Genomic DNA, 15,513 nt, shown 5'->3' on the forward strand with positions numbered 1-15,513 from the left:
AAACGGACAAGTCAGGCTCAAATAGTTAAGAAAATCCAAGATTTTGAGAATATTCACGATTTCCTGTCATATTTATGCAAATCTGCTCTCTCAAAATAGTTCATGAACACTATCAAGGTAGAATCTGTCAAGAGGTCGAGTGCGAGTGCGAGTTGCGAGTGCGAGTGCGAGTGTTACGTAACTGGCTAGAATGCGTAACGGCGGGTACCAATATATAATTGACAGAAATATTTTTTAGTAATTGGCGCTTCCAAACTAGCTAGGTTACTGTCCCATTACAGCCTAAAAGGACAGATTATTGATAAGATCTCAAGAGATTTGATCTTGTATGAAGTAATCTGTGCCTCAAAAACGAGTGCTCCATGAAAATTCCTGCCAGTAGTAGTGGATCTCATTAGTTATCAGTGTTGATTACTCTACGTATGATCTTCTCTATGATTTTAAACACTTGGTTGTCCTTCCTTCCTCGTCACCTTCAAGCACAGAGCTAAGCACGGGAGATCGAGTGGGGGAAGACAGAGAAGAAACAAAATGGAGGAAATGGAAGAGATAGAGATCTTTATAGTTGGCACTGGCATTTGTGGCCTTGCTACTGCGCTTGCTCTTCATAGGTTTCTTCATCTTCTTACTCTTCTTTTCTTCCCATCACTAGTCCTGCTTCGTAATTAGCGATTTAATGCTTGGAAACAATTTTTCTGTGATATGTGAATTGAACGTGTAGGAAAGGTATCAAAAATGTGGTTTTAGAAAGATCGGAGTCACTGCGAGCAAGCGGAGCATGTATCACTATCCGGACGAATGGTTGGCGGTGCCTTGATCAGCTTGGTGTTGGCTCTGACCTCAGTCAGACAAACTGCCCTTCCTTTGCAAGGGTAACTACGTATATTATCTGCACCCTTCCTCTCGTAATATGCCCGAATCATATTTAGGGGAAACTTTTGGTATGAATTTGTCTTTCAATTTGTGTCTCTTCGCCAATTTCTATAAAAAAAAAAAATATCATTGTTGGCTTGTGGGCCGTGGCAAACTTATTGCTGTTCGATTAGTATCATAAAGATCAATAATATCTCCTAAAAATTATCATAAACTTATTGTCGGATCACAAATATTAGATGCTCTTTGTCGAAGTGTTATACTTTCATCAATAGACTGGATCACAAATGCGATAGACATTCTGGTTGACATTCATGAGAGCTCGTGATCCTACAGTCAGCATGCGGACTATCATTAACATAATCATATCGCAATTTTGGGCATTTGTTTTGCATGCGTGTTTGTTTTAACATCTGTAGTAAGACGTCTTTCTAATCAGTATTACTGAAAAGCAGGGGGCGCGAGATGCAGCTTTCTAACGGCAAGATAAAGGAAATATCACTCGCGTAAGTTCTTTTGCTTTTAGTTTCATCATCTTTAATGTCTATGGGGGAAGGCCGTAATCTGCAAATTGTGTGAAGTGCATCTCAGTAAGTTTTGTATGCATTTTTTATTATACACCTGTGCGCTTATAGATTAGAATGACTGATTAATGTTATGATCAGAGTCTCCTGGTGGACTAAACCAATTATGGACTGATACTATTCTTAAAGTGTTTGACGAGTCAACAGAACTTTTAACTGACATTCATCGACAAATCCTTTAAGGAAGAACAAAAACGAATGATATGGAACCCTGTAACCAATTTTTGTAGACATATACAGGAGACGGGCAGAAACTCGATGCATGAGGCGGAGTGATCTTATCAGGATCCTAGCAGAAAGCTTGCCTCTCGGCACAATTCGCCTTGGATGCCAAATACTCTCCGTTACACTAGACCCACTTACTTCCTATCCAATTAATCAGCTCCAAAACGGGAGTGCCATCCATGCTAAGGTATTTTTTTTTTTTTTTTTGAGTTTCATTTAGCACAATGATCATTAAGTTTAGGAAAATACTTTAGCAACAAAGGGACTACATAAAAGTAATCCTACAAACTAACCTGACTTGATGTGGTTCCTCAGAATGTAAAGTTACGTTAATGTGTGAGATTACTTTTGTGTAATCTCTTTTTGGCTGTACACTCCTCTTAAGTTTATATCATTTTTCTCAATTAAAGTGGATGTAATTCTCTGCTTGGTTATTGTGTGATTCACTTTGCAGTTCTCATACTTAGTAACCTTTGAGGGTCCTTTAATCTACAAATCATTTGGATTAATGTCTCTTAATTCCAGTTATAATAGATCATAAATGTTTGCAATGAAATTGCCAAATGAAAATTGCAGTTTCTAGGAAATAATTCATTGCTTTTCCAACAACTATTTGCTCTACCGGCTTTCTAAAAAACGCTCGTAAAGATTGATGGAGCTCTTTGAGAATATAATTCTAATCAGTAATTCACAATTTCCCATCAGCTTAAACTTCTAGATCGATCGGTTATTCACACGGTGTTATAACAACGGTACAAAATATTTGAGTCCATGTGCTATCTGGTCCTGCAAATGCGAGGTGAGAGTGTTAGATAATAAAATTCAAAGAATTAAATCAACCCATTCCTTACTGTGAAAGAACACATGCCAACAGAAATCTCAAGTTGTTGCCAACAAGGGTAGACTCCGTTGAGGACTTGAGGCTGATTGATCAAATGGTTGGCGATTGATTAACAAGACTTGTTTATAGCCTTTGTGTTCTGTGGCATAATGCCTCGTACACTTGTCTGAGTCAAGGTTTAATCTGTCCTTAATCAGATCGCAAGTTTTGATTGGATGTGATGAAGCCAACTCTGCAGTTGCACATTTTCTTGAGCTAAAGCCAAAAATTCTTTTGTCGTTGTCAGAAACTAGAGGTTTTACCAATTATCCAAGTGGTCATGGTTTCAAGATGGAATTTTTTCAAGTTTCTGAGGACGACAACATAATGTTTGGAAGGCTGCCAATTGATAATAAGTTGGTCTATTGGTTTGTCAATCAGAAAATAAAGCCCAAAGTCATATAAAAGTTATTTACAACTGCTGTTTCCCTGTGAAAGTACAAAATAAATTTATATGTGGAAGTTCTTTAGTCAAAGAATGTAAACAGTACGTTGCAACACTATCAAATTTCAGCAAATTTCGTCATTACTCGATTAAATACTATGATGTACTTAAATATTTGTCATAAATGCTTGTGAAGATTGTGAGAATCATAAGCTGGTCTTTTCTTTTTTATTTAAAAATATATTTTTCTTCTGCCTAATTAGATTCTCTCTTTCTTTAGAATTCTATGCATGTGACTGGTTTCTTTGCTGCGATTAGGAATAGTAGTGATTGTGTTGTTACTGTGGCCACAGGCTTCAATTTATAGTTTGGTGACTTGTATACTTGTTACACGAATCAGTGCAGTGATTGCAAAGGATCCAGAGCTCATTCATAAACTGACTCTTGAATCGATGAAGGACTTCCCCACAGGAAGTGGTGGACATGATAAGAAACAGTGAGCGTGGATCAATCTCTCACGTACGCTTGGAAGTTTCCGAAAAGGAAGCGTGACGGTGGCCGGAGATGCCATGCATGTCATGGATCCGTTGGTGGCACAGGGTGGCTCAGCTTCTATTGAAGATGGAGTCGTCTTGGCAAGATGCTTGGCACAAAAGTTGCACGAAATTGATAACAAAACAAACAGCTTTGCTACATACAGTCGCTACATGCAGTCGACGTGCAGTCGACTGTACGGAATGAATAAAAAAAAGTTATAAAATTTTTTTTTTATGTTCAAGGGGACCTACATGAATTATAAAAAGTTATAAAAATAATTTTTTTTTTTTTATATAGGTCCCGTATTAATTTTTTTTTTACAGCCGACTGTACGCTGACTGCATCTTCTGACTGCAAAAAGTATTTCTCCAAAACAAATGGGTGGAGGAGGAGGCACTAAGTTGGAGAAGCATTGGATCAATATGTGAAAGAACGGAGGATGAGAGTGGTCTGGCTCTCCAGTCTCCACACATTAATCGATAGCACTCCACCCTTGCTTGTAAGAATTATATGTACAATCTTACTGATGCTTCTCTTCAGTGACTATGCAGCTCACACTCAATATGACTGTGGCCGCCTATGGGCAATTTATATGATGTGAAATTCTATTTATTATCATCTAAATGATCATCGTCCTCTTATTATATTTTGAATTTTAATAGACGCGTGAATAAGTAAATTTCTTATAAGTTTTACTGAGCTGTTAGCCTGTTACCAACCCAATGTCGTAAATTTTCAACACACTGTAAGAGACTAATGTGATCACAACTTGGGTAAATTAATAGGCTCAACCTACACTTTCGGTAAAGAGTTCTTCGACATGGTGTGTAAAGTTATATTTGAAAATAAAAACAATGAGTATAAATTTTCAACTATAATGCATTATTATTATTATGGATGGAAGTTTATAATAAAAATATTGTTATTATAGTAAATTTTGTCATTTCTAATCATATCTGTTAATGATATTTGTTTTATTTATATTCAGCACTCATATAAATAATCACTTAAAATGTGTTAAATAAATAAATAATTATAATTAAAAATGATAATATTTAGAATTACTATTGAGCCTGAAAAATAATAATTTTTAGGCCGAAGAAAAAAAAAATACACACACTGGGTTGAAGAAATGGGCTGTTTTCTGTAAAAGCCCAACCAAACGTAATATAGTGGGCCGAGGACGACCCACTCTTCTTTCGAATGGACTATTTTATCCGTTACTATTTCTCACGAGGTCACGTGCCAAACCTAACATTCTTCCTATCGCTCTGTTTACTCGGTCGCACAGTGCTGACCAGGAGTAGTAGAGATGTGGAGGAGGGCCTAACGCCGTAAACTGCTGTTTCCTTGAATTTTCATTCAAAGATAATTCTAATGGAGCTCCGCCGGTGGAGATCTCTCTCATAAATTTTCACGAGGACAAAGAAGGAATTGTAATTTCTGATCAATGGAGTCGGCAGCAGCAGCAGCATCGTCGGTCACTTTTTACGATTTTCTGGATCGAATGCGTAACCCGGCTTCCCTCGATCTCGTACGATCCATCAAAAGGTAAATTCAAACCCTAAAAAACTTTCTTTAGCTATTGTTTCTTATATAAAATAACGTTTTAGTACCGAATTTGGAGGGGAATATTTGATTATTATATAACAATCGAACTTCTTTCTGTTTATTTTTTAGTTAGATCAAAAGCTAATCGAACTCATTTTCAGTTTCATAGTCTCTTCTTCATTTTACGCGGCCAATCCCGAGAATGATGGCAAAAGAGTGCAAGAATTCTACTTGACAATGGAAGGTGCTATTAGGGAACATCCTTTGTGGACCGGTGCTACTGAAGAAGAAGTTGACCATGCAATGGAGGTACTTCAATTCACATCCACTAAAGTACGAACTTTTTTGATTGATTAGTATTTCGTCTTACGCAGGTTTCTTTCGAAGTTAAATTTTAAACTGACAATAGAATATAGTACGCTTGTTTTCTCTCATTTAAAACGTGATTTGTAGCAATTGAAGTGCCTAATTCGTAGATTTAAGGTGGCATATTGATCTAAATAGATTGACATCTTTATGACACCTATGGCAGGGTTTAGAGAAATATGTGATGACAAAGTTGTTCTCACGGACGTTTGCTTCTGCTTCCGAGGATTCAAAGATTGATCACGAAATCTCAGAGAAAATATGCTTGTTGCAAACCTTCTTGAAGCCCGAGCATTTAGATATACCAGCCGTTCTTCAGAATGAAGCTTCTTGGCTGGTATGCGTGCTGGCATGATTTAGGTCTTATTTTTTACTATTGTTATGTATAAATAATGTATATTCAGAAATGTACGGTGATACAAAACATGTTTCACATATTTAGGCATGGTATATTAGTTCTTTAGTTCCATGGGGTAGCTACCGTTGCCTAATTATTGAGAATTTCACGGTACTATTGATGCACTAATGGAAAGAACAAGAAAAAGCTAGCCATTGCAGAGATCATTTTATCTTGTGAGACTTAATTTTTTTTTATATAAGCATTTTATCTGGTGAGACTTATTTTCTGAAGGCAAGTTGCATCACCTTGAAATAGATTTGAATCCTAAACGGTTTTCAGACAAACATTTGTCTAAACCCAAAAAATATTAAAACTCTGTTAAAAATCTACCAGGAAAATTAATAATATTTCTGAAAAAGAAAGCAAAATAGTGAATAAAATTAGCACGAAATTGAACATACCAAACATTTTGATTAGGTAGGACCCTTCTTATTGTTCACCAATGAACCTTAAGTCTTCACTGATATTGTGTTACACCGTTATGAAGCCTCATTTAAGGTACTTATAATACAATTATCAGTAGCAAAAGCAAACCAAAAACTTGATACACCAACTACAGTAATAAGTTTGATGATTGCATAAAAACATATTCTAGCGTTATGTAGGTGTGTTTTTCTCTTAGTGTTATTTGTGGCATTTTATGAATTTTTGCACAGACGATTTTAATTTGTACCTCAATATCTTTAGTCTATGATAAGGTTTTAAGGAATCGTCTAAAATAGATTTTATTGGTTGGCCTTGACATGAAAACCAGATCATTTAATGATCTTTGGATATTTCATTGTTGGATTCTTATAACTTATGTTTCCACCATGCCTCCCTGCTCCCCTGTCTTTTCCTTTTTTCTGGGGAGTGTACTGGTCTCTAGAACTTATAAACGTCCCTGAAGTTTGTCTTCCTGAGGTTATTTATATGTGCTTGGAGCAATCTTCACTCGTTTATTTGTCTTTTAGAACTAGTGTATAGTCATCATTCTCCATTAACAATTAGTTATGGTAATCTTACCCGTTCCTCTAAAGGACTAGTTGTAATTTCCCTCCCTTTTTTCTTCCAACTCAGCTTGCAGAGAAAGAATTGCAGAAGATCAACACTTTCAAAGCTCCTCGTGAGAAGCTTTCTTGTATTATGAATTGTTGTAGGGTCATCAACAATTTGTTGCTCAACGCATCGATGTCAGAAAATCATGTATTGGCAGGACTAGATGACTTTCTTCCAGTTCTTATATATGTTACGATCAAGGCAAGCTCTCCTTGGTAATAAGCCATTCAGCTGAACGTCATTCTGTTTCTCAATTATAAGCATTTTTTTATCATAAATTCATGATGCTGTCATTTTTATAATAATTGATATTTTAGCATCATCGTACCATACTTACCAAACGGATGCATTTTCTATTGGCATCTGTATCAATTACCTTTATATACTTATCAACACTGATCCCATTAGTTATGATTATCTTTGTGCCTAATTTCCTTTCTTATTGTGCAGCGAAAATAAACAGAAGAAAAAAAAAATGAAAAATTGCATTTTATGAATGAAAATATTATTCTAATGGAATAACATGGTCCTTTCATCATTCTTGATATTATGCATATTTGATGTTTATTGCCCAAGATCTACATTCTGTGTCTTGCATGCTTAAATTTCAAACTGCAAGTTTCTTGTTTCTAGCGTGTAGTTGCTAATCATTTTTTGTGGTGGTGGAGTAACTATTAAGTTATGGTACATGTTTTTTTGATCGGTAGAGCTATGGTAAATCTTTAATTGTATTTGGTCATTTGGTGTTTGTCACTCAAGGTCTAACCTTTGATATGGATGCTTGATATTGTTGATCAATATTGCAATCCCTCTTCCTTCATTATAGCGAGTAAGTTCATCCTACATCCACGAAACCAGCTGACAAATTTGCAAGAAAACATTTTCTATTTGATGTATAAGTGAACTTGTAAAATCCATGTCCTGTTGTTGATATCAGCTTTTGTTGCCTTGTTTGTGATGTGAATTTTGTCCTTTTAGCAGTAAGAATATTTCAGATTTTGTTTCATCTATAAGAATGCTCTTGGTTTTTTTTTTTTAACAAGATTGTTGCAAAAACTAAGGTAAATTCTTAAAATACTATACTAAGCTTTTCAACTTGTTATGAGCAGGCCAATCCTCCACAGTTGCACTCTAACCTCAAATTCATCCAATTGTACCGGAGGCAAGCCAAACTTGTCTCGGAAGCAGCTTATTATTTCACCAATCTTGTGTCAGCCAAGGAATTTATTGTCGATCTAAGCGCTAAGTCTCTTTCCATGGACGAAATCAAATTTGAGGAGAGCATGCAAGCAGCAAGATCAACCAATAAAGAAATACAAACAGAAGCCTCAACCACATTACTAGGTCAAACAGATCCTACTCCAACAAGAATACAAGATAAAATCAGAGATCTAAGTGGTAAGCCTGAAACCGCCATTTTTTTCTTAATTTTTTTTTGTAAGTAAAAGAAATTCTATTGCTACTAAAATAGGGATCTTTTTTTTTAAAAAAAAATACTAGTCAACAATTATTTGTTAATGTTAGTTTTAAGAGGGTATTTACTTTATTTCATTGAGCTATTTGTTTCACTATCATTACCTGCTGTAGTTGCCACTTACCACCCCATATGTCAATCTCGCTCCTCTACTGTTTTTAGAGACATTATAGCATTATTTCTCAACAACCAAAGGGAAAAAAAAAATGGTTTACACCAACAATCTATGTAGTAGATCCTCAAATGCCTTTGACTGCATTAGGTGGATCAAATTATCCTTACATGGATGCAAAGGCTGGTGAACTGACCATCGGAGATGTAGAGAGATTGCTGAGTTTGTACAAAGATGTAGTTACGAAATATACAAGTCTCCGTGCTGCTGTTAGACACCATTCTTTTCCTCATTCAGAAGGAACCAGCTTTTCGTTAACACAGCCAGAGGGAGTAAATACAAAAATTGATCATCAAAGAGGAAACTAACAAGGTCAGTGTCTCTCTCTAGAGTAATTTCTAAGTTCTTGGCTAAATCATAATGGAATAATATTATTTACTCATTCATGAACAATCTCACAAAGAAAATTTCTCCTGAGCTTTTATAGATGGAACAAAACTGTCAAATAGTATATCCTTCAAAAAGAAGATGTACATTTATCAGAAACCATACACAACACGCAATCAACCCACACAACATCTCACTCTGTTTTGATTGTTCGTTTTCCTTTTGTTTCTTCTTCTCCCTTCAGTTTGAGTAGCAGTAGCAATGATTTCAAGTGTAAATTGTTGTTTCCTTTTGATATTTGACTTAGCCAAGGAAAATATTCACACGGATATAGCAACAATCCACGGGTTGAAAGAAAGGCAGGAGCTTTGCGGATCAAAGAGTTTTCGGAGTTATGCTACACAGAGAAAGAATAGGCATCAAGTCCCAGACTTACCTGCATGTTATGCAGAAGTTAAACAGCGCCTTGTTACCCGTAATACAGTCGGTCCTCCTGGTCTTTGTCTTAGAGCACACCCTCACCATACTCGTGTTAATTTTTTCGTATATTTATTTCTAGACTTTTTTTTTCCTCTCTCCTAGCAACCTCTCAAAAAGCTTTAGTTATATATGAAAAAAGGTGGTGTCAGTTTCCATGGATGAGATATGTTGGTGGGCCGGTGGCATCACTGGCAACGAATCTAGCAGAGCCCATTCCAAAAAATTGGGTGCAATCGTCATTGGATCCTAACCAAGTGAATGGCACCTAACGGCAAGTGAGGAGATGTACGGATCACATTAAACGTACTTCTTTGTGTCTCCGTCAAAATGTTTTGGGTCGGGCTTAGGTCTGTAATTGACAAGCAGAATAGGGGCCCGGAACAATCCGTCTGTGGTGATAAATTTCTTTAAATTATCGAGATTTTTCCTTTATTTCCAGAGGAGAGAATTAAATAGTTTTCCATGAGGATAATTTAAAGACTAGAGATATAACTTAAATAATTTCCTTAAAGTTGGCATGTATACTGCGAAAAATTGGGACGAAACAACGACATTATTCTGAAATTTATTGTTCAATTATCAATATCTGTAGCTAATATGTTACGAAGAACAAAGAAAGTGTGCTGGGAACCTGCACTAAAGTAGTAGCAAGACCTGATAACAAAAGAAAAGAGGAATATAGTACTAACTAGTAAAGCCTCTCTCTCTCTCTCTCTCTCTCTCTCTCTCTCTCTCTCAATAGAATGAACATATATATGTATGATTGAACTCAAAGATCAACGTTCCAAACAGCTCCAACTCCTTCCCCACACGAGCTATGCACGTCTTTCATCCTCTCCACGGATTTGCATATTCCACTGCATGACCAATCAAATGATGCCGTGCATAAGTTCCCTGCCCGTGCCTTCCATTCACAATCTATCATATTTACACATTAACAAATCCAGCATTATTAGCATTGTTCTCTGTAATGATCTTGTCTCAATATATATATATAATAAAATATATAGTGCGGTGACCAAACGGAATGTACTAAAAATGTTAAATTAATACGATACGATATTAAACCAAATAGACTTAAAGTTCAATTATAATATTATATTACCTTTATAAAAAAAAAAAAAAAATTATAATATTATATTACCTGGAGGGGTCCCACAGCAGAGGGAACGGTCGTCGACGTGTTCGACTTCCAATCCGATAAACCATGCGCCCAGCGACACGTCCTCGTTCGCATATCTATGCAAGATGGGCCTGCCCATATCACAACCATCGCAAAAGTGCCGATTGCCGATAATTGGTCAGAAAATTAAGTACTTAAAAGATTGTTTAAAACAACAATTAAAGGGTTTTAAGTTTTATAATATCTATCTGCCGTCAGATATATATGCAAACTGAGGTCACGTGTAGGGTGATTCTTTTGTTTTTCTTTACTCACAAGTTGATTGAGATGTAGGCAGCGAGGTCTTTGGAGATGGCATAGATTTGGCCGGTGGCATGCCTGAAGTACTTGTTCCCTTCTTCACCAAATTTCCAATACTCTGGCTCGTGATATTTCAGCCCCCTGTCACCCCAATTACCACGTTAATTGATTAATATCTTAGAAGTTCACTACTTGTAATAATCTCTATGCATGCTTTATTTGGCTTTCTTCATAGATTATCTCTTGGGTAAGAGGAGTTTTTGTTGTCCGATTTCACTCACTTTTGAGATAGAACTGGCCCAGACTTCATACACCCTACATAAACTCTGGGTTTGTGTCGGTGTCGTGCAAGTCTACTCACCAGCATACCTGCAAAAATACGTATATATGTTGTGTTAGCATTAATTAGCAACATACATGTTATTCAATCTTCATGATTACTGCTACTGGCTATATATTCCATAAAAGCAAACGTTGGGGATCAAGAAGCTAACCCAAGTTGACATGGATGTCATCGTCCACCTTCACGTAGAAATCGGCATCCCAGATGGAGACAGCCGTGGAAAAATACATGCGGGTCTTGGTGGAGAGTTCATGGTAGCCCTCAACATGGTTGAGTCGAAGGAAATCCTTGTGCTCTTCCTCTTCTGCATCGATTGCTTTGTCAAGAACCCCACCCGGGGTGCTGCTGTGTCCGATCACAAACCTTATAACAATCCCTTTCTCTTTCTCCAGTTTCTTTAGCTTAGCTCCTGCATGTAACGTATACGTTTCTACATAGGTAAGTATATATACATGGGCTAACTGAAAGTAGGGGACAGAGATGAGGGAAAAAAGATGACCTGTCGGCATCCATGTTTCTCGAACCGATTCTCGCCGTTTCCTGCTGCTAAAAGCTGTATTAATTCCGATGACAACAAAAGCCTTCTGTAAGCTGTGATTAGAGGCTTTCTCTAATGGAAGTTGAAGAAGTGCAGTGCCGCTCTGGCTGGTACGAGCTACTGCTAGTTCCATTTCCAATGTTGAAATTGTTTTATCCAGTGACCTAATTTAATGCCATGTAATATCATGAGATCCCCCTAAAATTAAAGAAGGGTACGTTAAAAAAAAAAGGAACCATATACAAGGGTAATTTCACTTGCTGGATAGCTTGATGGGTTTTTGTGACTTCTCCAATAATGTCTACAGATTTTCCTTCAACCAATTTCTGATAAGGACAAAAAAGAAAGAGAAAAAACATTAGGAATATTAATTCTAATAACCATATTGCAGAATAAACGTGGAAATTAACATGATCTGACTAGCAAACCACATCATTAGTATACCCTTGGACTCGACCAGTACTTGAAGATTAATCCTCGAATGATCAGTACATATTAACAAGTTAATTAATTTTCTACAGTATCCGCGGACATGATTATAACAGAGACTCTTAATGATTACTACCCTTGCATTTTAAATCAAAAAGTACGAGACGACTTGTATAATATACATTGCAAAGCCAAGTGAGTGGTTCTTTAAGTTATTAGCTAGCTAGCTAGATTTGAAGTACCAAGTTTACCCTTTGCGTGGCCCATAAATTATAAAGAAAAAAATATATTTAATTACCCTTTTGTGATCACAATCTTGGGTCATTGCCTCGAGCCTGTTGATATGATTTGGCATGTTGGGAATCTGAGCTTCTTTACTTTGAGACTGTTGAGTAGTCCATATCTGACTAGTGAAGAGTGATCCTGCAAGAAAGCTCGCAAGACAAAGTACAAATATGGTTTTTCCTGAAACTTGTTTTCCCCTCATTTCCTAATTGAACTCGTTGCCAATTGCTGCCACTGTTTTCACGCAGAGTATCAAATGCCACAGTCCCGCAACCACCTTCCTTTCATATAGCAGCAACCTGCAGAAATTATAAGTAATTTGAGTTCCGGCCAGAGATGAATCAGTAGTGTCACGTACGAATCATAATATTTGATTAATTACGGAATGACGAGGTACACATACGTTGTCACATCTCTCATGAATTGTACTAAATCATTTATATTTGTAGTACGTATTTAAATTAGTAGATGAGTCACACCAAGAAACTTAAACTTCCTAATTCCATAATAGCAAAAGAGAAATTATATTTGTAGTTGTGGTTATGTAAATGTAGTGCAGTCTCTTTAAAAAAAATAAATTAATACATAATACATGAAAAAAAAATAACTTTTTAATCGTAAATCCCACTCTTTTTCAAAACGGTTATACGATATTTAAACATTCTATTACTATGTAGCATTATTCAATTGCAAAACCCTATTCGCGTAAACAATATCCTTAATTGTTTTTTTTATTATTATTAAGTACGACGTCGTAGTTTCTTTTGACATACGGAACTTAATTAACGCAGTAGTTGTATATGATGTCAGTTTCCAATTCCCATAACTATACTTTGAAATTAATGTTGTCGAGCCTAGAGCTAGCAAGCTAAGTCATGTGAGAATATGTGGGATGTTCATGCGAAAACTAATGCGCGAGAGAAATTTCTCCACGCAATCCAATTTAAGATGAGGAATTGAAAGAGTTCAAATCCACATATATATATTATTGATCGAAGGAGAAAAAAAATCTACGGAGAATCGATCATATATAGTTCATCATGTTCATACTAATTATGAAAAAGACCTTTGCAAACCCGACTTATGAGAGCAACAGCTAGCGATTAACAAGAAAATCTGAACAACGTACAAACCTATTAAAACACAGGAAAACTACCATATATATATATATATATGAAGAATTCTCATTTTTAACACATCAACATCAAGAATAATATATATATATGTGAAGATGGAACTTGATCTTTTATTTTCTTTTTGGGAATAAATATATCATGATGTATATAAGATAGTAAGTTGAATTATTCTATAATATATAAGGAAAAAACTAGGGATCGATGCAATATTTAGTCACCTTGAGATGGAGGGCTGCGCGCAGTAGCTTGTATGATTGCGGGATGATCAGTACTACTCCTGCTAATGGTTACTCGATACAGAGATCACGAGAAAAGGAGGAAGCCGGCTGCCAGCTAGCTAGCTCTTGGTTAGTTCATCATAATTTTCTTAATCGGGTTATTTGGCTGCCTGGCCTGTCCTGCCCTATATCTATCTCACGATCTCTCCAAATATAATCAATTAGATGAAGTAATAGGGGTTTAATTTGATTAATGCTGCATGGAGAAGCATGCAGCAGGGGGGGTGTTGGCAGTTCAATCATGTGGTTTTCATGCCTCAACCAACTGCCTGTATTATAAGGAGAACAACTTCGTTCTATCTTTGCGTGGGCGCCCTCTTTTCTCCTATCAATATTATTTTACGTCTTAAATCCGATCATGCTCATCATATATAATTCAGTACGTACGTACTGTATAAATATACTACGTACGTACTGCTAGCTGCTTATTGTGAGATATATATTAATTATTTATTAATTATAAATTAATTTAGGCACACAAATATTAATTATGTACTCATGTGTTTATTAATGCATTAATAAGTACTAGTTGAGCTTGAAATTAATATATTTGTAGATATATATAACCGGTCAATTCGATTATTCTCTGTGACCTTCCTAATCGATCGTTGCGTTTATGAATACAATATATATTATTTGAATATTTTGATCAGTTTTGATTGAAACATATATAGGCAATAAAAATTTTATATACAGTGACTTTTTCGTATTTTTTACTTACTCCATTAATATGATTAGTTCTGACACTTTTTTTAATATAAAATAATTATTTTGATCAATCACATCAATGAAATGTATAAAGAATGTAAAAATAACTGTATGTAGTAGAACTCTAAATATAGGCAATGACTTTTAATTAGCATGCATGCATAGTTTGGTCATGATCAGTTGCTAATACATATATATATATATATATATATATATATTATATAGGAAATATTGGGAGCAATGTTTAAATTTGCAGATTAATGATGGCCCTGGCGGCCAGACGTAGTGCAAAAATGTAGCAAAGTGAAATTAACAAAGTGATAACATGAACTGTCCATTGACACAACTCCTAGTAGGATTGCCCGGGACCATACATCGACACGATTCTTGGAGAGTTAGAACAGTCACATAGCTAACCTGCATTCTTGCCTTGGCTCATGCCCAAACGTGCAACAGGCACCTAAGGAGGCTACTGGCCCCATGCAGGCCGCGCATTCCCTTGCGCATGCGCCTACACATCCCAGCACCACTTAGCAAGGTTAGTGGCGCCGGATCCATCATGCCCATCGCCCGGGCCACTAGCTCGGGCCATGTAGGATCAATGTCTAAACCACTTGACTGAGCCTCACAGTAGCAGCACAACACCACCTTATGCACAGTGTCATGACGTGCTCACCGCTATACCAACACATGGCACCATGCCATGCCACGCAACCAACCATCGGACCTAATCAAGACTAGCCTAGTTGTGGGCCATGTACCATCCTTGCCCACCATGGGTCTTGCATGCCATGGCCAACATAGGACCTTTTATCTATTATGTTTATTTTATTTATTTATTTATTTATTTAATAATTTGCTAGCGACCTTTTGGGGGTTTCCAATTTGTAAGCTCTATAAATAGGACACTTAGTCATTTCATTTACATCTTTTGAACATTTGACATTTTGTCTTATGTGGCCGGCTATTGTGCTTAGGATTCTCTATTTGGTGCTTAGCACTTGGGTTTCTTGGGTTGCAATTCATGAATCCCCAAGGAGAAGGATCACACTTTACAATTCGTGAATATGTGTGATTCTAT

The 15,513-nt window shown here is 36.3% G+C and overlaps 3 protein-coding genes across 4 annotated transcripts; 2 read left to right on the top strand and 1 right to left on the bottom strand.

Moving 5' to 3' along the window:
* Window positions 1-531: 531 nt before the first annotated feature.
* On the top strand, window positions 532-3,447 carry LOC122305792 (monooxygenase 1-like). Its single transcript, XM_043118334.1, has 6 exons — window positions 532-611; window positions 722-880; window positions 1,698-1,869; window positions 2,137-2,192; window positions 2,721-2,930; window positions 3,348-3,447. The coding sequence occupies exons 1-6, from the start codon at window positions 532-534 to the stop codon at window positions 3,445-3,447; spliced, it is 777 nt and encodes a 258-aa protein (XP_042974268.1).
* Window positions 3,448-4,747: 1,300 nt separating this feature from the next.
* LOC122302319 (vacuolar protein sorting-associated protein 9A-like) lies at window positions 4,748-9,724 on the top strand. 2 transcript variants are annotated; one of them, XM_043113512.1, is made up of 7 exons: window positions 4,748-5,035; window positions 5,197-5,368; window positions 5,568-5,738; window positions 6,861-7,040; window positions 7,949-8,237; window positions 8,576-8,797; window positions 9,120-9,724. In XM_043113512.1, the coding sequence occupies exons 1-6, from the start codon at window positions 4,935-4,937 to the stop codon at window positions 8,791-8,793; spliced, it is 1,131 nt and encodes a 376-aa protein (XP_042969446.1). In that variant the 5' UTR covers window positions 4,748-4,934; the 3' UTR covers window positions 8,794-8,797; window positions 9,120-9,724. The 2 variants fall into 2 exon arrangements, with proteins under 2 accessions (XP_042969446.1, XP_042969447.1); XM_043113513.1 differs by having other exon boundaries at window positions 4,750-5,035; window positions 5,197-5,344.
* A 102-nt stretch (window positions 9,725-9,826) lies between these two features.
* Window positions 9,827-13,909, bottom strand: LOC122302317 (probable beta-1,3-galactosyltransferase 8). The gene is made up of 9 exons (XM_043113511.1): window positions 13,665-13,909; window positions 12,324-12,609; window positions 11,858-11,922; window positions 11,558-11,760; window positions 11,210-11,467; window positions 10,997-11,084; window positions 10,731-10,856; window positions 10,437-10,546; window positions 9,827-10,210 (listed from the first exon to the last, which is right to left on the bottom strand). Exons 2-9 carry the CDS (start codon window positions 12,510-12,512, stop codon window positions 10,062-10,064), a joined length of 1,188 nt encoding a protein of 395 aa, XP_042969445.1. The 5' UTR covers window positions 12,513-12,609; window positions 13,665-13,909; the 3' UTR covers window positions 9,827-10,061.
* Window positions 13,910-15,513: the final 1,604 nt, after the last annotated feature.

Source organism: Carya illinoinensis, chromosome 3 (genome assembly GCF_018687715.1).
Source record: "Carya illinoinensis cultivar Pawnee chromosome 3, C.illinoinensisPawnee_v1, whole genome shotgun sequence".
Classification (NCBI taxonomy): Eukaryota; Viridiplantae; Streptophyta; class Magnoliopsida; order Fagales; family Juglandaceae; genus Carya; species Carya illinoinensis.

Coding starts and splice junctions, on each gene's coding strand:
- LOC122302319 (XM_043113512.1), top strand. CDS start 4,935: ATGGAGTCGGCAGCAGCAGCAGCATCGTCGGTCACTTTTTACGATTTT. Junction 5,369..5,567: donor TTCAATTCACATCCACTAAA/GTACGAACTTTT, acceptor CACCTATGGCAG/GGTTTAGAGAAATATGTGAT. Junction 8,238..8,575: donor TAAAATCAGAGATCTAAGTG/GTAAGCCTGAAA, acceptor TGACTGCATTAG/GTGGATCAAATTATCCTTAC.
- LOC122302317 (XM_043113511.1), bottom strand. CDS start 12,512: ATGAGGGGAAAACAAGTTTCAGGAAAAACCATATTTGTACTTTGTCTT. Junction 11,923..12,323: donor AAGATTGTGATCACAAAAGG/GTAATTAAATAT, acceptor TGTCCTTATCAG/AAATTGGTTGAAGGAAAATC. Junction 10,211..10,436: donor CTGCTGTGGGACCCCTCCAG/GTAATATAATAT, acceptor TAAATATGATAG/ATTGTGAATGGAAGGCACGG.
- LOC122305792 (XM_043118334.1), top strand. CDS start 532: ATGGAGGAAATGGAAGAGATAGAGATCTTTATAGTTGGCACTGGCATT. Junction 612..721: donor ACTGCGCTTGCTCTTCATAG/GTTTCTTCATCT, acceptor TTGAACGTGTAG/GAAAGGTATCAAAAATGTGG. Junction 2,193..2,720: donor TACAAATCATTTGGATTAAT/GTCTCTTAATTC, acceptor GTCCTTAATCAG/ATCGCAAGTTTTGATTGGAT.